This window comes from Pseudopodoces humilis, chromosome 3 (assembly GCF_049639895.1).
Source record: "Pseudopodoces humilis isolate 2021_Gansu_Grassland_sample_001 chromosome 3, ASM4963989v1, whole genome shotgun sequence".
NCBI classification, from domain to species: Eukaryota; Metazoa; Chordata; class Aves; order Passeriformes; family Paridae; genus Pseudopodoces; species Pseudopodoces humilis.
Window position 1 is genome coordinate 1,373,819 of NC_142202.1, and position 26,999 is coordinate 1,400,817.

Genomic DNA, 26,999 nt, shown 5'->3' on the forward strand with positions numbered 1-26,999 from the left:
TGACACAAAGGTATTCTGGGAAACTGAGTGTCTTGATTACTTCTAAATATTGTTGTAATACTCAGCATGGACACACTGAGGGATTGAAACCACCAATGTCCATTTTAGTAAGTAACTTTGTTGTGGCCAGAGATTTTGAGTCTATAATTCAATAATATCAATGATATAAAAGCCTCTACATCCCATCAATCAAAAGCAGGTTTGTGGAAAGCATGGGCTTGGGGAGGATTAATCATCTGTATGAGAGAAGAAAGTCTGCAACAGAAGGGCTGAGATATGGAAAATGTATATTTAGCTTTCACCTCTCTTCAGGAGCTGGCAATTTCTCCAGACCTGGATGGATCCCTCCTGTCGGGCAGGCACTGAGATTCCACCTCGGTGACAAACACTAGATGGCATTAAAGCCCTGTCACACAGGCTGGCCCTAACCCAGGGCCTGCTGCAGACACACAGGAACACACAGGAACTGCCCACTGAGGTCACATCTCAGCAGGCAGAGCATTGATGGAGCTCAGGAATGGGTATTTGAGGTCTGCTGAAGGTGACAGAGAAACATGGCTATTTGCTCAAAGCCAAATACAGCAGCTACTGAGAAATACAAACTTGGGGAAAAAACCCACCACTGTATTCAAGACAGCAGAAATTGCTGGTGTTACAAGGGGGTGTTTGCCCTTAAAACTGTCACTGTTGTTACCCACTCTTCTGAATTTGTTTGGGTTTGGGGTTTTTTTGCTTTTGTGTGTTTCTTAAATCTGTCCAGGTTACCCAAGGGTGTGCCAGGCACCATTTAACAAACCTCCTTCTACCCAGGAGGCTCTTCAAAGTTTTCCATTTTCTTCAGTGGAATGGGGAAGTTTAAAAAGTATCTGCAACCTTTCTAGAATATCTGTTAGCTCCCTGCAGCCCACTGGGGCTGTGGGAAGTTACAACACACTGGCATTTAGGTTAGCTTCCGAAAAATAGCGCTGTTAAGTAAGCATTCCACAACCTTGGATTTAAGTGCACCAGTAAGGCAGCTCAGATTAAAGCTTTAACAAGCATCAGTCACACCATCACACCAGCTGAATTCCACGAGTCTTAAGACACAGCAAAATCTATTTCAGTTCCACTGACTGGTAGGGAAAAAAAGCCCCAAAGAACAAAGGTAGACTCAGAAGGCCAAACACATGCACAGATGTACTTGGCCTTGTGATGAACAATCCCTCCTTGTTAGTTCTTCAGTGATAGCTCTGAAATTGTGCCTAAGCAGGGTGGTATTTAAAGCAGACAACTGATGTCTGTGGCTTGTCTCAGAAGTCCAGTTCTGTATTTTGCAACACAGCAGAGTGTGGAGAAAAATCCAGGAAAAAAAGGCCCATTTTTGAGTTGGTAGTCTGATCTATTTAGCTTTGGCGTAAAGCAAAAAAATTTTCTTCCCAAACAACACAGCACATCAAAAATGAAAATTCCAGCTGCTCTCCAGAGTGAACACAACACTGGGAGGCTGCAGCTCCTCAGCCCAGCTCACAGCACTCTGCTGGGTCCTGTCCCTGCACTGGGCCGTGGATGGGAGAGCCATGACACTGCTCAGCTCCTCCTCTCTGCTCTGGCAGCTTCCCAGGGATGGAAGAGCAGCAGCTGTGTCCTCCCCAGAGCCACAGCTAGGGGCTGCCTGCCCCAGGCAGGGACTTGCCAGCCCCAGTGCAATGATTGAAGACCCTCTGCAAAGGCCTCCCTTTAAAAACAACTAACACAAAAGCTCTTCTATTAAGTGCAGTGTTTTGTTTTTGGGTTTGTTTTTAAGTAGTCTGAGCTCTAAGCAATTAACCCCTTGACATGAAGTCCAAGACACACAGCTGCTCTCTAGACAGTTCTGTCTGCTGGAAGCCTTCACAGACCACACAGACACACTAAGAGTTTCGGCAGTGCAGGTTATCCATGAAGTTTTACCCCAAGGGAAAAGCAAAACTCTGTCCTTTCTGCCTTACCTGTATGTAGAGGAGGTGAGACAGGAAAAATGGCAAAGGTAAATATAAAAAATACATCACCTACCTTATTTCCCAAACCTATTTCAATTGCACCAACACTGATGTGCACTTCAGCATACACCTGCCATTCCCTTCCAACTGAGGGTATTCTGTAATCCTATTTTATGAACTGTAGGCTGGAGCTACTGCATAAATACAGTACTGCTGCTGAGTCAAACTAACTCCTGCTTTTCTATTTAGAGCACTGTGCTTTCTGCAGTAGCTGTTTTTTTTTTGTGTGATTGCTGCTGGTCAAAGCTTAAGTAGCAGCAGAGTGCTGCAATATCAAAAAGCAAAGTATTCCCCTAATCTACAAAAAGCTGGAAATGCATGAGGTGTTCAGTTTAGAGAAAAGAATACAACTTCCTGCTACTGTGACTGCACATTACTGTAAGAAAAATTAACTACGCTGAAGTGCAAGCCCTGCCTGAAAAGAGAAACAGAAATTAATACCTGTGCTGTGCGTAAGCCAATTTTAGTGTTTGCAGAACATTCAACTTCCTAACGAGCACTTTTCCAGTAATCTGCACACTAAACTCCCTCACGTTCTCCACTTGGTTTAAACCACCAGCCTTATCTAAGGCAGGCTGGAGATGCACAGGCTCTTTTCCGGATTCCAGGCACATACAGGAGCAGCAGGAGTATTTTCCTGAGTTTTACAGTCTGATGTCTGAACTGTTAATGAAAAGGAAGAAATGCCTCTTCAAAACATGTGCACACAGCAAGCAGCAGCCCAGGTTCAGAGTTTGGGTGGCCACCCTGTGCCCAGCCTGTGGACAGGCATGGAAGGGCCTGCAGTGAGCAGCCACTTATTTCTGCATCGAGCAGAAGAGCTGGAGGAGAAACCTGGAGATGCTGAGTCCACCCCTGATAAACAGAAAAAAGCTACTAAAGCAATCAGAATATGAGAAAGGTACAAGTGCAGGCACCGACATTTTCTGTTACCCTTGGTCTACAGAGAAGTTTACAGAAAGTGATTTTAAAAGAGTCAAGACATGCTTAAGTTTAGCTAAAGAATTATGCAGACCAGCAAACTGCAAGACAGCATACATGGATTACCTGAAGACTTATTCAGCTTTGCTGAAAATACAGCAGTAGGTTTTTTCTTTTCTTTAACAGAAGCAGCTTCTTTCTCAGCTTCCTTCTCAAAAGCTCTTGGTTTTACTACACTGACTAGCTCTTTTTCAGCAGATAAAGGTGAGGTATCTGTGGCTGGTAAGGACATGGTGGATACTTCAGGCACTTCTCTGTCCACAGCCTCCAAAGACTTTTTCAAGGCATTGGTATCTTCCTCAGCTTTTACTTCTACATTCTTCACAGACAGATCACAGGGCAGCTCTGGGCAAGGCAACTGCCTCTTCTCACCCTGGATCACCTTACTGATGTCTTCACCTTCACCTTTGTGCATTATTTCTCGGTCAGTGGCTTCTGTCACAAATTCAGGAATAGTTTTAGGATGACCTAACATCACAAAGTCTTCTTCCACTGAGATTGGGGAAGACTCCATGGGTGAGAGAGCTTTGTCATCTCCTGTTTTTGGCTCCATAGCAACAGATACATCAGCTGAATAAGCCAAAGCATCCAGCTCTTCCATTTGAAGAGGAATCTTATCTGCCTTGGCTATTATTGGCTCAGATGGTGGAGCAGCAACAATTTTGGAAGAGTCCAGCTCGGGTTGGAATGACTCCAGATAAGGCTTGCCCGTGGCAGCTACTGAATCCACCAGTCCTTCCTCATGTTCTTCATCAGTGGCAATACTCTCAGTGGATTTACTTTTAAAGAGAGATGGATCTTCACTTTCTTCCTCAGCAAAGTCAGATATCATCTGGCTATTAAACAGGCCAGCTTTTCCAAACTGTGGAGACAGGGTTCCATCTAGCTCCTTGTCTTCAGGCACATCCTGAGAAATGCTTTCTGTTACTGGCATCTTTGAATACTCTGTGAAAGACGGAGAAGGGGATTCACCAGAAACTTTTGTTCCCTTAATTAAGTCACATGCAATAGATATATAAGGAGTCTCCAGATCTTCAGGAGTGCTGCTGCTCTCACCATCAGGTTGTTTAAATGCCAGTGTCTCCTTTGCTTCCTGGGCCTGTGTCAGTGGTACCTTCACTGCCTCTTGGTACACAGGAGGTTTTTCAGCCTCTTTTACATTCTCATACTTGGCAGTGGGCATAAATGTTTCTAGTGGGGAAGCTTCCAGCTGCACAGCAGATGCCTCTGCCCCAGCAGTGCCGGTGCTTAGCGGGGCTTCCATAACAATATCCGGCAATATTGGCGATGGAGCAGCTTCCGAGCCCTCGAAGGAGGGGCAGATTTGCGCCGCGGGTTTCAGCGTCTCCTGCGCTGCCTCGGAGGTTTGCACTAAATCAATCTTGGGTTCGTAAGCCAGTTTTGTGCAGGCTGCATCGTGCATCTCGTACGCCTCCTGCACCAGGTCAGGAGTGAGACCCTCGGGCATGTTTGCGGCGCTGTCGGGTGGCACCGGCGGGACCCCCTGGGCTTTAGCAGGGTCAGCTCTCTGTCCTTCCTGCCCAGCTACTCCAGCAGCAAAATTACCTTGTTCTGGGCCCGTCTGAGCTTTCAGTTCTGCAATTTTTTTCTCATCGTCCGTTCTGTTTTCTGAAGTGCCTTCCTCTAGTGGAGAAAGAGATTTGCCTTTGTTGCCACCAGGACTTGGAGGGGAGTCAAATTTAGTACAAGTGATGTAAGTCTGCGAAGGTTCTTTTACAGCTTCTGGGGTGCTGGGGAAGGAGGGCTCTTCAGCACTGCCTTCACTCTCTCTTTCGTAATCCTTCTGCACATTCAGCTTACCCACACCATATTTGTCATCCAAACTGCTCTCCGGCTTGGCGTCTATCTTACTTCCAACATCCTCTCTCATGCTGCTCAGTCCGTGACTAGCGCCTTTGACTTCCCATATTGGCTCGAATGGTTTGAAGTCTGCATATTCTTCCCTCCTAAGAGGGTCTTCTTTCAGCACCCCTTTTTCACCATGATCGCCACTTCCTCCATACTTGTCTTTGTTAAAGGAGTCATCTTCCTCGTTTCTTTCAAATAAATCTTGGGGAGATTCTAGAGACATTTTCAGCTGCTGTGCAGGTGCTTTCTCCAGGTTAGGTAATTCTTTAGGGCCCTCTAGCTGTGTCTTTTCTTTAGCTGGAGATAAAATGGCTGCTTCTTCTTTAGCAAATGGGGGCTGTGAGTATTTCATCTCTGAAATGTCTTTATCATTTCCCTCTGCAAGAAAGGGGTTTCTGGCATTTTTCATAGGTTCTTTATAAACCTCACTGGAGCTCTCTTTGTAAGTGCCTCTTGCAGGAGGAAATCCATCTGAGAGGGTACCAAAGGCTGCGTGCTCTTTAAAGGGATCGGCTGAGAGAGGAGAGAAGGAGGGAAGAGAAGGAGCAGGATCAAGCGAGACTGCAGAAAAATCCTCTTGACCAAGCGACTTAGTGTTACCTGGCTGCTCCTGCAAGTCCATAACTTTTTCTGTGACCGTGGATAGAAAGGAAAGTTAGAGAATGCAAGTGCTCTCAAAGTCAGTGCAAACTTTCAACAGGTTCACATGATTTTAGCTACTAAAAAGCTCTTCCAAGGTCTAGCATGGATACTATGAGCCATTAATCACTTAAAGCTATTCTACTTCACTTCTAGGAGAGAAGTGAGCAAGAGGCTCAAGAAGCAGCAACTTTATGCAGTGCAAAGATCTCAGTAAAGCTGAAGATGCCAGACAAGTACAGGGGGGCAATATTAACAAAGCCAGAACAGGAGGGTGGCAAAGGGGAGACAGAGACAGGGGGTGTGTGGATGCTTGGGCATAAACATATTGCACAAATGTGTGCCAGCAAAGTCTTTTTTTGTCACATTTTTTTAAATGGGAATTTGTGGATGGTGTACCCAATAAAAACCACTAAATCAATACCACAGGTACAAATTTTACTTCTTTAAAATACTGCAGAAGGTTACTATAGATTAAATCTTTCTGCTAAATCAGCAAAGCAACTATGCTCTGATGTGTTAACCTGTTAACAGTATCAACTTCTCTCCTACATCAAGGGTCCAAGAATTCACAGATGGCTGCATCTTGTTTATGAAACAGTTTACCACATAAACAAATGAATGTGTATTAAAATCTGGAATAGATCAACTGAAAAGTCAAAACTGAAAAATGCGACAGAGGCTATTCTTGGACCCATGCTGACTTTCAGTAGAGGCAGACTAGTGGGAAAGGGTTAATGAGGTCAGAAAGGCAGGAGGTACTCAGACAAAGGGGAGCAGAAAGAACTTGCCTGCAGAGGAGTGCATCAGAGGCGCAGGTGTAGCAGGAAGAGCAAAAAGGGTCTCATCTGAAAAACAAACAAATAACCTCAGCAGAAGGAAGGGCCAGGGTGAAGAGGGGAGAAAGCGCATGAGGAGTCAGTTCCCAATAAACCCAAGGGATCCACAGGCAGCGCCCAAGAGAACCAGGGAACACCATCAGCAGAGCCGGGTGATTCGACACCCAGATTTCCCCATTCACAATGGGATCTTTACTGAGGGATCTCCACCCTCCAAGCCAGTGACCAAGGTAGGCTGAGCCATGCCTTGGCAGCTGCTCTTATTTTCATTCCCTGACCTTGCACACCACTGAGCAGCTACACCTGCCATTGCCAGTGGCACACGGTCCTTACTCAGCTCTCCCCACCCAAGGTGTCCTCACACCCTGCATTTGTGCGAGAGCAGCCCCAACAAACCCAACCAAACACTGCTCAAAGTTGAGATGACTAAGGCAAGCTCTGAAAGGCCCCACAAACACAGCCACACTGAGCCATACCACCTGCTTTATGCCTTTACTCTTCTCCTTTTGGTATCATACCGACAAGCCCCCAGCAGAAGCTTTTATTTTTAAAGTCTTTTTTGGCATGATCCAAGCAGTGTATTTGGCTTTGTTGTGTTTGCTTTAAGCCCAGTATCTCCCAAGACAAACCCAGTTCTCCAATTTCCACTCCAAGCTGCAATACCAGCCATCATAAGGAAAGTGGCAAAGCAAAAACAGTTCTTCTCTGGATTTCTGTGTCAGCAGCAGGGTTTTCCCCAGGTCCATCACAGCCTGCTAGTTTTACACTCATGTGAGAATAATACCATTCAGGTAAATTTATTTCATTCTGAGAAGTGCATAAACTTTTCCAATTGAGGCTGTTAGAGAATATTTGCAATTTACATCTACTGCATTAGCAGAGCAAAAAATTATATTAAAGCACCTAAATCAGATTTTTATTCTCAGTACAGACACCAACAATCTTGAACTATGGTATTTGCCTGGACAAAATCAAGTACTGGAAAAGAGGTGGGAATATTTTTGGCTTGTTTTTTTCATTAATATTAAAAGCAAAGAATAATAGAAGCTATTGATTTGAAAAGATGAAAGGCAAGAAGTGAGAAATCTGGTAGTTGCAGCAGCACATACATAATAACCCAGTCAGGAAAGGAACTAAACTAAGTTGTGTTTTGGCACTAAACCACAGCTTGTGCAGAAGAAATGCCACTTGCAGACATTCATGACCTGTCTGGTTTATTCAAGTTAATCCCACCATCAGTGTTCCAAAAATCAAGTCTCCTCACCACCTGCATTTCCTGTCACAATCTACAGTCAATTGGGTTTGATTCACAGAATATTTATCTCTTGCTGTATTTTGTGGATTATAAGTATCACCTGAAGATGACAGAACACAGAGTAAGAAATAAAGTTGAGTGTAGGACTTGGTATTCAGAAGGGTCCTCAATTCCTGCTGGGCCAAAGGGATTTCTGCTCAGTTTTCTAAAAATTACATTTTTCGATTAAGGACCATATAGAGAGAAACCTCAATTCCAAATTTAGAGCACATTAAAACAGTGTCACAGTTCAATGGTTGCAAAGCTTTTAAGGACGAAAACCACACTGGAGGACAACTGATGGGCACGTGACATAGAGTCACAGAACTGCTCCACCAAGTACCACTACAGGCCCTTTATTCCAGGACCTCTTGACTCCACATCCCCTGGCTCACCAGGATCCTTCCCACGAGCAGAGGCTGCTCCTCAGCCCACACCTTTCCTGAAACCACACACTCTCCCTCCTTCAGATCATCCCAGAGCAGCATAACTCGGATGTACTGGAAGGGTTTTGGGGCAGGAGAAAAAGCAGGATGGCCCTGATGGGGCCAGGGTGTGAACAGAGACCCTGAGAGCCCAACAGAAAAGGGTCTCCCAGGGAAACCAACACCAAGGCAGCGGAGATGAGGTGCTGGAAATGCAGGAGGAAGGGCAAATAAACACAGCAGAGTCCACTGGGGGGCAAGGAGGGGAAGAGGAAAACACACAAGTCATCCCTGAAAGGTGCAGCTCCCTTCCTGTCCAAAGGTCAACTGCAATCTCTACCAAAAATTCCACATTTAAAATCTTTTGAATGTTTTCCAGCCCCAGACAGAGAGATTTCACTTTCTGGGAAAGAGCACTGGGTTTAAGAGCACAGACTCTCATTTTTCAGTGTTTACTTAAGACAGCACAAGGCAAAAACTCCTTCTGAGGTCTGGCTTCCATTTACCCAACACAGAACCATAAAATCACTGTACCAGCCACTGAATTTCCCAGGTTCTCTTAATGGAAGGGTATCATGTCCACACCCAACCTTTATTTTCCACACATGGCTGGAGTGTGAGAAGAGATTACATAAAAGCAGTGTTTCCTAACCAGCCAAGGAGAACCACCCACTCTCCCTCCACCCACATCAGAAAGGCATTTTTCCTGCTGAAAGGAAAAAGATACAAGGGTTTTTTCCTGCCCTTGGGGGGGCTGTGTAACACCTCCAGGCAAGCAGGGAAAATGGAGTAGGACAACTCCCCATCAGCATCGGTGCTGACTGAACCACCGCTCTCTGCAGAGTGCAATTGAAGTGACATGGTGAAAGGGATTTTTTCCAGCAGTGACACTGCTGAAGAATCCCCACCTCCCATGTGGAGGTAGAAACCTCGCAGAAACACAGCTCTGTGGGTAAGTAGGACACTTCTAGGATCCATCACTTCTCCTATTTGCATCTCAATGGCAGAAATCAGGTAATAAAAACAAACACCCAAATAAGCAACACGACAGAATCAAGTAAAAAAAAAAAAAAAGAATGCATCAAGCTCTGAGCAACAATATTGTCAAGCAAAAGTAGATATTCAAAACACCTTAACTGACAAAGTGAGTTTCACTACAACAAAGTTTCACCCTAATATATACAGAAAAAAATCTAAGTGACCTTCTTACAAATAATAACTTTTTACAAATCATAACTAAAACTCCTTCAGTAAGATCAACTCAGTGAACACTTCCATAAGACAGATTTTGTTTCATGAAACACAGAAGAATGAGATCTCGAAATGAACACAATCTCCATGAAGAAAGTTTTTACCCCTATTCTTTTTCAGCCAAAAATCCATAATGATTCAAGTTAGTAAAGTACTTTCAGCATTGCAGCCAAGATAAAGGCTGACCTCTTATTTATGAGTGGCACCACTTTATATGAGTTACTAAAGCACTCCAACTGATGGCTTTTAAAGAGAACTTTAGAGACTCAGCCTGACTGCATTCCTGTTTTTAACCAGAAACATTCTGTAAACTTTAAACTGGATTTCTGAAAATGAAATATTCCCTTAAAAAAACCCCAAAACCGAAGAACAAATCACCCACAAATAGCCCTGTCACTTCTTTCATTAGCATGGAATCTCATATTTTAAAACTGCATTATGATTTCAGCTAAAACATAACATCCCCCAACGAGAATCAGATTTCAGTTTTGTTTAAAAATAAAGAACCCTGACACCAGCATGACAAAGACGTGTAATTTTAAACCCTCATTTTAATTTTTGCTGATTTCCCACTAACTGCTGATGTTACAAGATGCTGATATTACCAGCATAAAACTTAACATTTAAATACCAAAATTTCAGATAAAAAGTAGAGAAATAAAAGATTTCTCACACGACTAATGAACGTTATCTGCAAAGGTTTCCAGAGAAAAGGAGAAAAATGTTTAAAATTAAGTAGTACACTGACAATGCCAAGAAAAGCAATTTATGAGAAAAGAGCCTTTTTTCTTCCCACAAAAAACACTTGCCAAAGGAAAGCAGAGGACTTCAGTCTAGTCAGAGAAAATAAGAACTGAGCCAGAACAATTCCTATCCCTCATCACTGGGTTTGTGTAAGTGAAGGACCCTTCCATCTGCTCCCATGTGCCTCCTTCCAATCTGCAGCAGCAGGACTGGGCTAAAGTGGCTTCATTGTTCTGCTGCTCTCCTTATTTTTGTGTATGAGCTCAGCATTAAAACAGACAAAACCCACAGAAATACCGAGCAAACTTCACCTGATGCCCAGTTTAGCTTTGGCAGCTTTTTCAGTTTTGCATTAGGCTGTTAGATGGCAGTTTCAGCCTTCAGAGCTTAAAAACCACTTCCTGGATTAGTTTGCTGGAAAATTCGTGCTAGTCTTAAAACAAAATTAGCAAAAATGGAGACTTCAAGAATCCATTTCACCTTTGCAAGCTTAGGAAATGAGCAAGATACCAAACTAACAGGCCAAGGACTGCTTTTACCTTCCTGACCTCCCACAGTGGGACATTGTGAAAGGCCTCTCCTGTTAACATAAATATTTAACAATAAAGGAAAACAGGGTAAAATTAATACTCCGAGGAATGGCATCTGTAACATGACTCACACATCGTGTAAAAGTTCCATTTGCAGCAACCCCTCTAGGGCAGAGCTCAAAGAGAAATTGTTCTTTCAATGCACCAAGTTGTTCATGTGCCCACAGTGGAGGCTGCCCCAGCAGCACTTCTGTCTCAAGCTGTTTAGCAACACATGTGGCCATTTAAAAGTTAATTATTTCAAGTTCTTGGATGCCTAATTTCCTACTGCAGTACAAAACAAGGGCACACAACTTCACAAGAATTTCCTGAGAAAAGAGGCTGCCTACACAAACTCCATTTAAATCATCTCCTGTTATGATGTGATTGTTCTAAATACGGGATTTCGCCAAATATTTAAACCACTCAAGATTAAGAACTTTAACTATTAATAGAACCTTCTCACATCATTAGATCAGGCTGCAGAGCCATAGAAAATAATTAGTTTTTCTCATTTGGCTCCTTTTAGTTACAGGTCTTAGTTTTTAAAGAGAAGTTTCCAGTTTAGGAAACTATTTGGAAATATTGGGAGGAAAGTGTGCAAGCTGCTACAGAAGATGGGAGTTGTTGAAGATTTAAGGGGGTAAAAGGAGCTCCATTTTGGACATCCTGAGGGCTTCTCGGCTGGGATCACAAAAGGAGCAAAGACCTTTGATCATTAACAAGCCCAGCTGTAGGGCTGTTTCAGGCCTTCATGGCAATTACTGCAAAGTGGAATCATGCATCACCTGCAGGGAGAGTTCTGCACTACTCAAAATGCATGAAGAAAACAAGTTCAAAAAGAGCATTTTAAATACTCTGTTTCTGCAAACAATTCTCCAGCAAATAACATTTTCTTGTTGTCTAAGCAGAAATCTGTATCCAAACCGGTTTAGGCAAGTTTTTTCAATATAATTTTTACATGGTCCAGTTTCACAGCTTCTCCTCTTTTAAAATAGCTCCACTTGAGGCAAGCTTCCCAGCAACACAGAAGCTGTAAAGCATGGACAGAGGTGAGCAATGTGCTATTGCTTCTCCTTTTGATCAGCTATTCGGTGAAAAGAAAGGAATTTCCACTCCCTTGCAATAGCCAAGTGCCAAGCAAAGCAGGAGCAGAGGGATCACAAGGAAGAGACATTAGCCCTGGCTCTAGCACAACATTCCCTGTTACAATTCCCAGGCTGCCAAATTAAGAACCCACAAGGAAGATGTTTCTAAAAGGCCATTAAATACTTCAGACACAGCTGCCACTCTCTTCTCACTCTTTTGACCAGCAACACCAGGGACAGGATCCAAAGCATTTCAGAGAGTGAAAATGTTCTGTTCCATAATGCCACCGAGTGTCACCCCATCCCCTCAGAGCAGGGACAGGATTTTATGGGGCATCTTTTGTAAGCAAAACTAAACAAACAAAGAAGAAAAGCCCCAGGGTTCAGCTCCAAAGCAACTTTTCACTCCTCTCCCACCACGTACACACAAAATTCCCAGAAACAGGATGCACGTACCTATCCCAGCCCAGCAATCCGCAGGAGCTCACCAGGAGGAAATGAAATTCTCTCACGAACAAAGAAAACTGTTCTGCTCCTCAGCACGACCCAAAGCTCAGGGAAGAGTAAATGGCACAGCTGAGTACCACACACCTTGGCTGGAGCAGCTGCCCAATCACAGAAATTCTGTTTATTACCCAAAGTAGCATCAGGTGGTCGGCAAAGCCTCCCTTTGTAGAAGTCAGGTGGCCACAATTAACCCCAACTGTTCACAGCCCACCTCTGATGGCCTGAAATACCCACTTCACAATCACAACTGCATTTAATATAAAAATCAAACTTATTTAATTGCAAAGATAAAGCTTAATTTAGAACAATCTAAAATATGAACGTTCCCAGATTCAGCATTTGCAGCCACCAATTTATACTGTTTCAATAGCTTTGATTAAAAAGAAGCAGAAAGAAACAATCTAGCCAAATGCAAACACATGTGTCCAGCTAGACACAGCTTTAAATCAAACTACTCGGTCTTGGGCAACATTTGTAACCAAAAAAATACTTCATAATTCCTCTAAAACCTAAGTAACTCATCCTTAAGACCCAGACTCTTTAACCATACGTTGAAATAACAAGAAATTTGAGTTCTGGCAGTGCCACAAAGCAGAAAAATATAGTAATTACATCAGAACTTATTCAAAGGCAGGAGGTCTACAGAGCCATGCAAATCCTATCATTATGCAGACATTATCCAATTTAATTTTAGAGATTATACCAATCATAAGATTCCCTTTCACTGATTTGTACAGATGGATTTTTCCCTGCTTTCCCCACAATTAAACAAATTAAGCAGTATTTAGCTGAGCAACCTTATCATTGCAGAAGAATGTATTTATTAGCAAAATAATCTTTAAAGAATGGAGACGAGATGCTACTGATTTCTTTTGGCATCTCTTCCCAGCACATTACCTTGTGTGACAAGCCTCTGACATAAGAGTTTACAGTCTGCAAAATAAAAACAAAATGGTGCATAAGATGTCTGATGGGTAAGATATGAAAAACAGGGAGCAATGGACTCGGTGTAGGCATTAATAGCTATAGAATATCTTTTAATTAAAGGGAAAAGGCAATGTGAAGATTCTGAGTCTTGATGTCCTCCTGACAACCATGCAACAACACTACCACAGCACTATAATTTTGGTCAATATAGGTATTGCCCAACCATTTCAATTTTTTTCTCATTCAAAACAGAATACACAGAGAAAATCAAATTTTCCTGTCTAACAGTGTGGTATTTTAAAGAAAACTTTAGTTTAAAGTGTTCTAAATCCATCCCCCTGAGCAGGCTGAAGGTACCCCCAGCAGACCTTGGCTGAAGCCCACAAAAGAAGGAGCCTCTCTGCCACCAGTGACATTTTTCTCCCCGTTTGTTCCCGTCTGTTCTAAGCTCCAAGCTGCTTTGCAAGGCCTCACACATGCTCTTTCATCTGTTTTCCTTGGCACACACAGGGGACACAGAGCGACAGGCATTAAGGAATTTTCTCTCCTGTCAGAAAAGAGGGGACAGCAGGGTTCAAGGAAAACTGTCACAAACCAGCGCTGACTGGATAAGCAGGAGGATTTTGACAGACTGAGAACATTTTTAACTGGCAACAGGAAAGTTTATATTTATCTCTGTCTTGTGCCTTATTTGAAGACATCTTAACTAACATGCTCTCCCCCAGTTGATGAAGTTGATGACATGATTGCCCTGGTCATTAAAAAACTGCCAGTAGAAGCTGGGAGTATCTTCTCAGACACAAAGCAACTCTCCCAGGAAAACCATGGAGGGTCACACTGCTATTCCCAATACTTCTACATCGAGAGGGGATATAAAATGCAAAGTATTTTTTCTTTATACATCAGAAAGCAACAAATTGAGACAAACCCATTAAAATCATGGGGGAAAGCTGTAATTTAAAACCATAAACTCTAATCTAACTTAAAATCTCATATTTTGACAGCTACAGTTGGCAGCAGATTGATTATTGCCATTTGAAAGACAAAAAACATTTCACTGAGATAATTTGATTTTCTCAGACTTTGTGAATATTAATAAGGCCATTATTTTATTGCTGTTGTAATAGTTCTCATTGATGGAAAGACCAATTTAAAAAGCCATCCACCAAGTATGTGTCATCTGTCTGGAGTGCAGGATCTCAGTGCTGGCTGCCCCAAAAACTGAGACTGCAGAATAAGTAGAAAATATTATGCAGTGTTTCCAAAGCATACACAGGAGCAATTTCTATTTTAGATCATACACAAAGAAATTTTTTGAAAAACTGCATTAAAACATCACTTTTCTACTGAGGTCTCACAGTTCATAATTTTTACTTGGCAATAATAGCTCTTTTTTTTTTTTTAATTTCATTTCTAAAGCAGCTTGATAGTTACACAATTTACCTCCTACTTGATGTAGAAGCATTTCTGAATATCTCAAGACAATCTACCTGTAAGATTCAAGTTGCTTTCCATTTTCTAGCCAATAAATGACCAAGAACTATTTCCTTGCCTCCAAACTAGACCCCAAAGGACATTCTCAGATTGAATTATGCTTCACTAATTTTTCTATCTGACTTTGGTAGTTACTATAGAAACCTGCCAGCACAAATAAAAAAAAAAGAAGCTTCTGTCAAAATATTAACAGAAAATAAAGAAATAGAACTCCAGCACACCAAGTGCTCCAGCTGAAGGTTAACCACCCTTTGTTCCTTCCCAGCACACAAAGGCCAGGCGGATCAGAGAGCCATCAAGCAGCTGGGTGTGGCAGAATGGACATGGAAACAGGCACACAAAGCCTCAAAATCCCCCCAGAATTGTGTGGCCACCATCAGAGCCGCCCAGAATTCCAGCAGCACGGAAACACTGGGCTCCAGGGTTAAGAAAACTGATGCCTAAGTGCCTCCTGCTAAGTAGCCAGGCTCTTGGACTGAGTGCTCTCCAAAGCACTGCAGGAAGAGGAAGGAAAATGAGAACATCTGCTTTCCCAGCAAATTCGAGAAAACCTCTGACTGGGAGTCTGAACACTCCCCTCAACTTCCTGTGAGTGCTGCTGTTTGTGGTTATCTGTGAGATAAGAAAGAGGTTTTGTGGCCAGTAGTGGTGATGCAACAAGGTGGACAAGGCAGTGGTCACTCCATAGCCATGTCCCAAGCTTCCTTAAGTACAGGCTGGGAAGATGGGGAAAGAGGGCAAACAAACAGTGGCTCCTCACTGTCTCCTAACTTGTGGTTTGTAGGATTTCATCTCCAAGGGGAAAACTCCCAGTGCAATTCAAATCTTCCCTGAGGGCTCCATCATTATAGGGCAGGAGGAAGCAGTGTGGTTTTATCCTGGAAAGCAGGGATACACACATAAAGCAAACATACCATCCAACTCGGCAGGACTATCCTTGCACACACTTCTGCTTACCAGAAGCCAGGGCTGTTTGGCTTCTGAAGCTCTTACACCAGCTCAGTTACAGAAACAGGCCCCAGTGCTAGACACTGCACATGACAATGAATACAACAATCTTTTGTTGAGCTCACCAAGATGGGAACACTGAAACATGAAAATGAAGGTTTACTATACCAGTCAAATTGCTGATTATTCTCCTCTTTACAACAGAAAAAAAAAAACCACATTCCATGTTAGATAATCCAGGTTCTAAACACCTCCCTTAGAGCTTTGCTGATTATACTTGGGAAGAGAAAGTGTCTCTCACCTCAGAGAAACACTGAAGATCAGTGGGTACATATTTTAATAAATGAAAGGTGCAAATGAAAGTCACCAGTGATAGCATTCAAGGACAGCTCTGCTTTTCCAAGTCATGCTGCATCCCGTCCTTAAAATGCACACAACTCCTCTGGAGCAGCCCATGCAGACACAGCAGCACAACAGAGAAAAGTCTGAGGAGCAAATGTGCTGGTTTAGAATTTGTCTAAAATGCAAATGCAGGATGTGCAGGGTAAAAGGTTCACTCGCTGGGGTGAGCAGAAGCAAGTATAGATCTGCATTTATTCAGCACCTCCTGCGGCTGGGCTCAGCCTGGCCAGGGACAGCTCCAGGCAGCTCTGCTGACCTCTGCTTGACACTGGCAAACCTTCCTGAAACCTCTCCTCAGCACGGATGAATTAAAGAAAAAATCCCATATAACCACATGGAAAAGCAAGACTAATTAATAAACCGGCCCCTCACAACGTTTGCATATGTATTTAACCCAGGTCAGCTGAAGGCAACAGACACATAAGGAAACATCTTTATTCTCTCTGCCTGCTGGCCTAGGGCCAGTCTGGTGGATTTTGTGTCCAGGCTTCTGGTAAGTGCAGTTTAACTTCAAAACACACCAATCTCTTCCAGGAAAGTGATATATGACCCTCCTTTTGCTGAAGAATATAGAGCTTGAAGAAGAAAAGTGATATCTACTCATCATAGTACACTGGTTATTCTTACTTCGGGCAGCTAGCCAAAAAAAGGGGGGTATTACTTTGGCCATGTATAACTACCCCAAAGTGACTTTTTTTTTTGCACCCTATGTAAATTCAGGTAATCAAAATATTTAAGCAGAGCTGTAGTTTCTGCTACTCACAAAACAGCAAGCACAAAACCCCCAGTAATTGTTCAGGAGAGACCAAGTTTGACTGCAGAGCTCCTGCTTGTTTTCTCCTCCTGCAAATATTTATATTAGCTCTTCACAAGGTAGGCTGCTGTTACCCTGCCAGAGACTTGCATTACATATAATTATGTCACAATGATACCGAATACTCTTAAGTGTGCAACCCAAAGCAATTACAAAGGTTTTCTTTGTAAAAAACACCTCCATATATACATAAAATCCATTTCAATGGGCCATCAAGCAGGCAATACATTTTTGCTATTGTTCCACTGACAAAGGGCAGCACCACGGCCAATTGTTACAGATAAAAGAAACCCTACTATTCTCTGCATACTTGCTACAGGTCATACTCTCCTCCTGGAAACAGAATTTCAAAGTTATTTGCCTCAAATCCTCATAAATCAAAAATATAAAGAGATTCTTTTTCCCAGATTTCTAGATGGTGAATTGTAATTCTTCAGTTACACCTTAAATTCAAACAGCAGAGCTCAAAGTGAAACCACAACTCTGCAGAGAGCAAACCACAGGGCCATGTGGCTGTCCCTGCCATGGTCACCCTGCCACCAGTTGCAGGCAGCAAATTCATTCTGCCAGTCTCCCAGAACGACTGAGAGTGAACTCATTTGAAGCCAAGTCAAATATCTTAACCCAGAGAGTTTTAACACCCTCTGCTAACTAACAAATAAACTAACAAATATTTGATGTTTAAATGGATATTTAACATGATGGAAACTAAGTGCTCCTGTATCTGAGAAGGCCAAAGTACTCATGAGATAACCTGGCAATGCTTTTATCAGCATAATTTGTTCTCATCTAGGAGTTTCAAGTACAGAGCTTCTAATATTTCAACTCATCATTAGATGAGCATTGTGTTACAACACCTTGTCTTTGGAAACCAGGCCTCCCCCAGATGCCAGTCCTTACTTCAGAGCCCTAAATTAATCATCACTGACAAATTAAAATAACTCTTTGATGCCACTTCTCAGCTGTACTACGCAATTCTCACAGTTCAGTCTCTAAAACAGAACTATTTCAGGAATTACTGTGCTCTTTTTGCCTTATCCTTCAAGGGTCAGAGAGAAAAAAACAAACAAATCCCTTCCAGAAAGCACACTTTCATCCCTCCTTTTCAAAGCAACATGATTCGGTAGATCCTATTTCTTCCATTCAGTTCTGTTTAAACCATCCAGAGCTCCACTCAAGAGAACACGCCTAGAAAAAATTCTGTTCATCCATCATATAGAATCCCTCCTCTTCAGTCTGTTGCAGGCTTTTGTCATCATCTGCCCTCCAAATGGTAGAAACAAACAAAAAATTAATCTCCTTGGCATATTGCTACACAGAGAGCTTCCAGAAGAACAAAACAAAGTAGGCTTCGTGAAAGACAACAGCACAAGTAACTATAAAGTCCTGTCACACATGCAAATAAAATGCATTGTGAAACTTCCCCTGAAAAAAAACAAATCCAGGTTTTAAAAAGCCTTTTTAAAAATTATTGTTCCAGATTTTTTAAATTAGATCTTGAGTATCATGCCCCTCCGTACTGTGGTGTTTAGTCATTACTGAAATCCTGCATCTTTACAACATACCAACACCACAACAGCAATGAAGATAAGCACACACCATGATGATCTCAAGGCACTTGAATTTGTTCCTTTTCACTGTTTTCGTGGTCTCAAGTCAGCTCTTGTACTTTGAATTAAAAAGTGGAGCCAAAGCACACTCGCAATCCGCATGCAAGGCATTAGTCACGCGGGTCAGCTCCCGGATTAGACCCGAGAAGAGCCCTGGCGCTAGGGCAGCACCAGCAATTGTTGGGGGGTGACGCCCTCCGCTCCACAGCCCTGTGCTCCGGCGAACCCCCACATTACGGGGCGACGCCTTGGAGAAGCCCCAGGTGACAGCCGTGGCTAAACCGCGGCCATCCAGGACGCGAGGCCGACATTCTTCTCTAGGACTGCCACACCTAAAGCAGCGAGCCTGGTCGCCCTTTGTGCTAGCACATTCCTCCCTAGGTCACCGGTTCCCTCCCGGGGGCTCAGCCCCGCAGTCCACGGCCGGGGCGCGGCGTCCCCACGCAGGCTGCGGGCCGCAGGGTTGTGCCGGCCAGGTGGAGGGCCGGCGGCTCCGCAGTCCATCGCCTCGCCCCTCCCTCCAGGCGCTGTGTTAAACATGAGTAAGATTACAAGTATCTTATGTTTCCCTCCTCCTCCGCGCTCCCACACCCAAACCCGCAGTGCCGGGCCGCCCCGGGGAGAACTGTGCCCGGGACAATGCGGCGAGGGGAGGGCTCTGCGCCGGGAGAGAACCGGCCAGAGCATCGAGGACGTCGCGGCCGGTCCCTCGGGATCTGCCGGTACCCCGGGCAGGGCCGTCCCCAGGGGGCTCAGTCGGTACCTCGGACACGGCCGGTCTCTCTGGCTTCGGCCGGTAGCCCGGGCTCGCCCCCCGCTCCCCCCGCGACGCGGCCGTTGCCAGGCGGCGGCGGCGGCCTCGCCCCCGGGCGGCCCATGTGCGAGGCGGCGGCCGGGGCGGCGCTTCCCCCTCTCGCCATTAGCATAACACAGAGGGGAGGAGGAGGGAAAGAGAAGAAATTACAATAAAAAAAAAATTAGAAAAAAAGAAAGAAAGGGGAGGGGGAGCGCTTTCTCCAGCATGAGCTGCGGCGAGGCCGCGGGGAGCGGGGCCGCGCCCGAGCGCGGCTGAGGGGAGGGAGCGATGCCGCAGGAGGCGGCCGAGGGCCGGCAGACAAAGGGAACCTCCCGGCGGGGCAGCGGGACTCGAGAACCGGGGCGGCCCGGGCGGAGGCTCCCCCGGACGGCCGCCGCCCTCCCCGGGCCCGGGGCGGGAGCACTCACCAGCTGAGCCGGAGGAGGACCCTCTGCTCCGGGGGGCAACAGCAGGCTCGGGCTTGGGCGGCTGGGGCTGCGCGGGCCGGGCGGGGGCCGGGGGCTGCTCCTGCGCGGGGGACGGCGTGGTGGCGGAGGAGGAGGAAGAGGACACAGCTCCCCGGGGGCTCCAGTCGGGCTGCGGCGGCTCCGGAGCAGCGGGGCGGGGCGGCTCGGCGGGGCCACCGAGGTCCAGCAGCTGCGGCGGCCGCTCCTGCGGGGCTGCGGCGGGAGCCGGGGCAGGCTTCCTCTCCATCACCTCCAGCTGCTCGTCGAAGTCTTCGTCCTCGTCTTCCTCTTCCTCCTCTTCCTCCTCCTCCTTCTCGTCGTCGAGCACGAACTGGTAGTTAAACTGTGGCTGCTGCGGCCGGGCTGGCCCGGAGGAGGAGGAGACCAGGGGTGACTGGTCCAGCTCGTCCATGGTGCCTGGAGCGGGCGGAACAATGAGCGGTGCGGGTGCGGGGGGAGGCGCGGGCTGCGCTGCCGCCACCGCTGCGGGACCCGCACTCCACGCCCTGTGAGTCACCGCCCGGGAGGCGCGGGCGCGCCCGCCCCGCCCCCCGCCCGGAGCGGCGGCGGCGCCGACCAATGGGAGCGGGAGAGAACGAGGAGCAGCCAATGAGAGGCGGGCTCGGGCGTGGTCCCTCATGAATATGCATCAGGTGGGGCGGGCCCGAGGGCTGGCGGAGCGGGGCTGAGAAGTCGAGTAAAGTTCAGCGCGGAGAAACGCGGGTGGGGCGGCGAAGGAGACGGGCACGGCCCGGGGACCCTCCATCCCCCCGTGACAGACAGCCTGAGAGCGGTGGCGTGATTCACCGCTCTCCTCTGCCAGGGCTGAGTCATTCTCTCTCGTTTTTGTTGTTTTAAACAGTGATCTCCATAAAGAGAAGGGGATGGCCGGGCTCCCGGGTACGGATGGCGCAGGGCACCGCTCCGCCCTAGGCCGGCTTCTCTCACCCTGGATGTAACCGAAGGATCCCGAGGCATCCCGGGCTCCGCCGCACTGCGGGGCCGGGGAAGGGTGAGGCGCCGTCCCCATCCCGATGCTGTTCCTTGGGCATCGCGCCGATCACCGCAGGCACATCCCCTGGGGCGGGAAGTGGAGTCAGCCAGCGCCTTCCTCCCTTGGGAATGGAAGTTTTAACCAAAACATGATGCAAAAACCTTCCCGAGTCTGAAAAAAGAAACAGAGAGGAGACACTGTCAGAAGAGACAAACTTGTTTAACCACCCGTGCTAGTGTAAAGGCAGCCCCATGAACAGATCTCAGCATCTCTTTAGAGTATGAATTTAAATTGTGCAACTTCTGCGGGAAAGAATGGAAAGGAAAAGTGAAAGGAGAAAAATAAAAGGAAAAAGGAAAGGGAAGAGGAAAAGAGGGGAAAAGAAGGAAAGGAAAGAGGAAAGAAAGGGGGTAAAGGGAGGAAAGGAAAGAGGAAACAGAAAAAAGGAAGGAAAGGAAAGGGGTAAAAGGAAGAAGGAAAGAGGGAAAGGAAGGAAAGGAAGAAGGAAAGAGTAAGAAATGAAAAAGGAATAAGAGAAAGGAAAGAGGAGAAAGAAAAGAGGGAAGGAAAAGGGAAGACAAAATGTAAGGAAAGAAGAGGAAAGGGGGGAAAAAGAGGAATGGAAAGAGATAAGGAAAGAGGAGAGGGAAAGCAGAAGAAAACTTGGCACCTGCCTCGTGTTAGATTCTGGTGTGGTCTCCAGCTTTCTGCTCAGGGATGGAACATTGGCCAAAGCCCTTAGGGTAACACTTAATTTAACCAAAATAGCATCTATTTGGATGCAATTTCCACCCACACAGCTGCCTCAATACGACCAAAAGGCCTTATAATTCTATATTTAACGCTACACCAACATTATTATGGGTTTTTAACCCACAGATGATTTATTCTCCCACATATACCCGTATAAAGAGATTAGTTCATGGAAACACTCAGAGCAAGCAGCTGCCAGTTCAGTGAGCCAGGAGAAGTTAAGGAAAAGCAGCAGCTCTCCTGGTACCTCCCTTCTGCCATGTAGGGTGCAGTGGATGCTGAGATGGACGTTCTGTGAGCTGGCCCATTGAGCAGGGACTGCCAGCCTGGAGCAGGAGAAGCTCCTGAGTGGGATCAGTTCTCCTGAGCACGCAGGGACCGAGGGGCACCTGCAGCTCACACTGCAGAGGGAAGCGTTTCTGGCTGGAAACTGGGGCTCAGTCACCTTCAGTCACTGCCTGAAAAATGGGATGGTAACAAGTGAATGAGGGGCTCCGAGGGGTCCCAGCACTGAGTCCTCTCCTGCCTCAAGAAAACATATCCTATTCTTTGCTTGAACAGGCTGAACTCAAATATTTGTTGCTGCTATTGATATTGGGAAGGCCATTCTAAGATATCCCCAATTCTAAATAATAAAAGACCTTCCAGCCCTAATTTGCTCGAGGCCAAGGTACATCCTTTTATCACTTTTAAGTTGTTCTTTTCTCTGAATTTTAATTCCTAACATGCTTTGCCCAGCCCTTGCTTTCCAAAGCTGACACTGGAGAAACTGTGCTGTCACCCTCCCCCTGCTCCTCCAAGCAGCTTTTCCCTGCACCCAGTCCAGATCAGCCACAGGAAATTCCAGATGAGATTTTTTTTTTTCTCAAGAATGTACAAAGACATCAATATTCCCTATCACTACCAGAAATTACCAGAACAAATGTGCAAAGTATTTTTATAAACATAGTGATAGCAACATTGTTATTCTGATGGAGATAAATGTTTCAAGCGGGTGAATAATTTTACAAACTGTGAGGTCTTTAGATGTCATTCTTTGCCCCCAAGATTTTGGGTCTTCATTGACAAATTATTCATTTATATTTTTAAGTTAGCCCCTTTTACAGTGATATAAGGGATGCTACAGCAGCAGCAGAATGGAGGCAAATAAAAGGCTTTGATTGAATAAGGTCTTTATAATTTCACCAGGAAATCTACTTTTTGCATCTCTTGGTTAAAAAAGAAAATGGATTTTAAAAATTCCATTATAATATAACCTAAGGCAAAAAGGTACCTTTAAAAATTTGTCAAATTCTGAGTATAGATATGGTGATAAAACTAATTTTAACATACTTAACCACGGGGATTTTTGGTCATGTACAAGAAGGAAAAATCTATATATAATTTGGCTGATTTTATCAGAATACTTGGAAGAGTATCTATCATCAATTAAGAACAAATGAAAGGGGTTTTATTTAGAGACAGGAAGTGACTAAAGATCTTGGAGGGAAACAGGAAGGGAGTTCCAGATTCCCTGAGCAAGTCAAATTAAAAAGCGAGAGGAAAACAGAGCTCTGTAGTACTGAAACTATATTGCAAAACACCCCGGGTTTTAGCTCTTTAGAAAAGTATTTTACAATTCTGCTAGAAAGATTGTCAACAAATAGGAGTATTTTGCAGATATTCACCGATTTAATTTCCTTAAAACTTAGTGAAAACTAAGTTTTCAGGAAAACTGAGTCAGGAAGGAATGCATTCCATGAGTGAATTCCCCCAGCGGGAATGTTTCTGAATTTCCACAGCGCTGCTGCCAATGGTACTGGTGGGATTTTGTCATTCCACTCTGACCTTCTGCTTGATCTTCCACAGAAGTAATGTGATATCACAGCAGATCATAGACTAAGATAATAATGGTGATAGGACAGATGCAGTACTGTCACTTCACAGCAGGATCCAACAGAAAGAAACCCCACATTTGGTCTCAGTGATTTTAAAAGATGGATTTAAAGTTGCGAGGGTGGCTGGATTTCTGTTCCCCCCTTTAAGCTTTAAGGACAATCCCCCAGGTTTCAGACACAATGTCTTTATCTCTGGAAGGATAAAACTCTGCAATTCTTTGTTTTCAGATTATGCCAGTGCTGAATCGAGCAGATTTGCCTCACAGGTTTGTCTTCGCTTGAACACCTGCTGTACTTCTTCTCAAGATCAGCAGTGGGATATTGTGACTAAATCACTGCTTAGTTTATTAATACAAATGCAGCATATGGAGGAGGAAAAGTGTGAAAACAACAGAACAAAGGGATTTCCATCTCTTGATGCTAACTGAGCCAGGCTGAGCTTTATCAGAATATTCTGTGGGGCCTGCCTTGTGCTCTGCTATAAATAACATTTTCTTGATGATAACTTTTCTGACACATCCATTTGTACAGTAAATGTCCTACACTAACCATGTCAATATACAGTATCCTGATTTAAACCTGTCACAACACACCCTTCAGAAGTTCCTTCAGCCATCCATCTGCATGAACAAGAGCAGTTCCAGGACAGCTCTAAAAGATCCCAAGTGCCACCAGTGAAAAGTTGTCATTAGCTGTAGCTTTAAATTCCTACATCCAGGTAATTCCTTTAAGCTCTCATTCCAAGGGACCAAAGCTGATGTGTGGCATTAAAATGATGTTACAACAGTGAGCAAGAACACATTTGTTCATCATTAAAATACATAACTTTTGAAGGTAACCAAAATGACAATGCTGTCCAGCAAATGAGACTATGACATGAAAAAATCACCTCACTAAAGCTGCACAGAGATCCACTGTTAATGGGAATTTGGTCTGATTACTCTTTTTCTCAGAAAGAACCACTTTGGTTTTACTTAAAGGACGATACAGTTAATTTTATGTCTTACTGACATCCCCAGAATTTTTGAATTCTCAGAATACAGGTCATTCCCTACATTAGGTTTAATGTCAGCCCCTTCAATTGTCAGCCCCTCACGCTTTTAAGAAATACAATTAAAAAATTCACTTACCAGTTTGGCCATAATAATTCTCACTCTTGAGGAACATAGGACCTAGACACAAAAAAATCCATTCTCTATTAATGCCTCTTGCAAACAGCTCCAGGTAATATTAAAAAGTAGCTCCAGCTACTTTTTCTAATTCATGTTCCCCCCTCCTATTTTTTGTTTTAAATCACCTCCACATTATAACTCTAGGTATTGAGCTAGTGGTGCCACTCACTCAGTGAGTAGAATTTACAACAGCAAGAATGAATTCTCTGAAATCATGGCATCTTACCTATATTATCTTAAGAGCTTTTTTAAAACTTAGGGATTTATTACAGTTATAATAAATAGGAATTTAAACTGATTTGCTTTGTAAAGGGAAAAGCATGTATAATTTCTATTAGAAATTGATTTTTGCTCTTTCTCAGTGCTGATATTGACCCAGCTAGGAAAGAAACAACCTGGTAACCAATATTCAGGGTTACTCCCTTGGCTGCCAAATGTGCTGGAGGAGAAAACAAACAGATTGATGGGGGCAATGTTTTCACCATTACTGTAGACAAGGCTGATGGCATCACTAGTGGAATTGGGAAACTTAATTATACAGACAAAGTGTGCAGAGGGAGCAACACACTGACCTGAAGTCACACTTCAAAGGAAGAGCTGCTACTTTCCAGAACTTTGCTCCCTGTTCAATAACTTGTCCCTTGCAAGTGCCTTTAGCAGGCCACAGCAGCTGGAGTCTTCAGCTGGGACATGGTGGTGCTTGGGGCCACAGAGCATTTCTGACTTCCAGGGACAGTATGTAGGGCAGCTTTGGAAAACACCACCAGCACTGAGACTTCTCTCTTAGAGTATTTAGGGAGTTCTTCCTTTTATCTGGGTCAGACAAAGATAGGACAGCTAAGAAATGTCCAACACGACTTCCCTGCTTTCACAGCATCATGTCCAGCAGGTCATACACTGAAGCCCTTTACCTCCCTCACCTTTCCCCAGATGAAATATTCCAGCTTTTGAACACTTTGGACTATTTCAGTTAACTATGGTAGTGGCAGAAGATTTGAGGATATTAAACTCTTGATGGTTTTGTAGAAACCAGCAGCTGGCTAAATGAGAGAGCTGCTGAGCTCTCCTGTGCAGAGGGAGCCAGGAGAAGCTGGTGGTTCCCCATTCCACTGGTGTGTGTATAAGTAGCTTTTACAAGCCTGTCTGTCATTTACCCAGATGGCAAAACCAAAAAGGAGGATGAGAGGTGTGAGAACAACTGAAGATATTCCAGGATAGAGATGCAAACAGTGTAATACCTGGAGCCATAGGAAACCTGAATTTGCCTGTTTTACTGGTTTTGGAACTAATGTAGATAAGGATGTATTTTAGGTGAGTCATGCCAGTGGTGAAGGACTAGCTAAGTGCAACCACAGTGTTGGCAAGGGGATAAAAAGAATCTTGTAGGCTAAATTCTTTCTCATATATCCTGTGAAAAGGAGCAGAAATGAAAGGAAAAGATACTGAGAAAACAGCACATGGAAAAGAAGTGGCACAGGGCTACTTTGTTCCATGTGAATAACTTTGTTCCCTGTGAAGAACTTTGTTCCCAAAGTTCTTTAGATTTCTAGAGCATGATGTTTGGCAGGTATCCCTTACTCTAAACTATTTTCAATTTTTTTTTCAGTGCAAATATAGTTTTTACTTTTCTCATTGTAACTTGTGAAAAACTAACATATTTCAGTAAAAACTAACTGCTTGAATGACATATAACATCTGCTCAAATTACCACTTCAGCACAGGCTGGTAGCTAAGATTCACTGGATTTATTCCATCAGGTAGAATCAGGTTGCTAAACAGTGTAAGTTTTAATATATGAGCCTGGAAATAACTGGACCATATCCTGGATAGAAATGCCTGGGTAAATTGAAAAAAAAAACAATCAGTTTGGCTTTAGAGGCAGCTAGTTGTATGTTATTTGTTTCTCATTCAATTTTAACCACTTGGAGTTTTTGAAAATGAAATTTTAAAAAGAGTTATCCAACTAAATTGATTCAACAGAGTTCTCATAAATGACAGTTGCTTAAAAGAATTAGATCATGGAACCATAAAATGATTTGGGCTGGATGGGATGTTCAAGACCATTTCATTCCCCCCACCATTCCATGGGCAGGGATACCTTTCACTAGAACAAGTTACTCCAAGACCAACCTGGCCTAGAACACTTCCAGGGAATTGTAAATCAAATAACCATATAATTCTTCAACTCTGCAGTGGGCTGTAAGCCAATCTCCCTGAGCAGTTTTTTACCTAGACTGTAATCTGAAGGAGGAAGAAGGCACACAGATATGTGATCCCTTTTAGGCAGCCACTGAATTCATGTCACTTTTATTTGTTCTTTCAGCACACTGTATTTCTTACAGTGTAGAAGTGTTTTGTAGGTATCCTAGTAAAAAAGCACAGACTCAAAATAAAAGCCTATTGATTGGCATTTCAAACACATTCTTTGGATGGTGAGAACACAACCTCCTTGCTCCTATTAGTTACATCTAAAAATTCCTCCATTTTGCTCAATAACTGGTGATCCCAGATTATATTTAGG

General features: G+C 44.3%; 1 protein-coding gene across 6 annotated transcripts in view; it reads right to left on the bottom strand.

Annotated features, from left to right (window-relative positions):
• The window catches only part of RTN4 (reticulon 4), a 40,334-nt gene extending 20,125 nt beyond the window's left edge, over window positions 1-20,209 (bottom strand). The window contains exons 1-4 of one of the 6 annotated variants that reach the window (XM_088052457.1): window positions 19,644-20,209; window positions 6,299-6,355; window positions 5,469-5,498; window positions 3,066-5,381 (exon numbers count right to left, since the gene is read on the bottom strand). In XM_088052457.1, the coding sequence (XP_087908583.1) occupies window positions 3,066-5,381; window positions 5,469-5,498; window positions 6,299-6,355; window positions 19,644-20,094 (2,854 nt within the window). In that variant the 5' untranslated portion in view covers window positions 20,095-20,209. Of the gene's footprint in view, window positions 1-3,065; window positions 5,499-6,298; window positions 6,356-12,173; window positions 12,310-13,121; window positions 13,158-19,643 lie in introns of those variants that run through there. The other 5 variants (XM_088052458.1, XM_014254645.2, XM_088052459.1 and 2 more) reach the window with 5 other exon arrangements.
• Window positions 20,210-26,999: the final 6,790 nt, after the last annotated feature.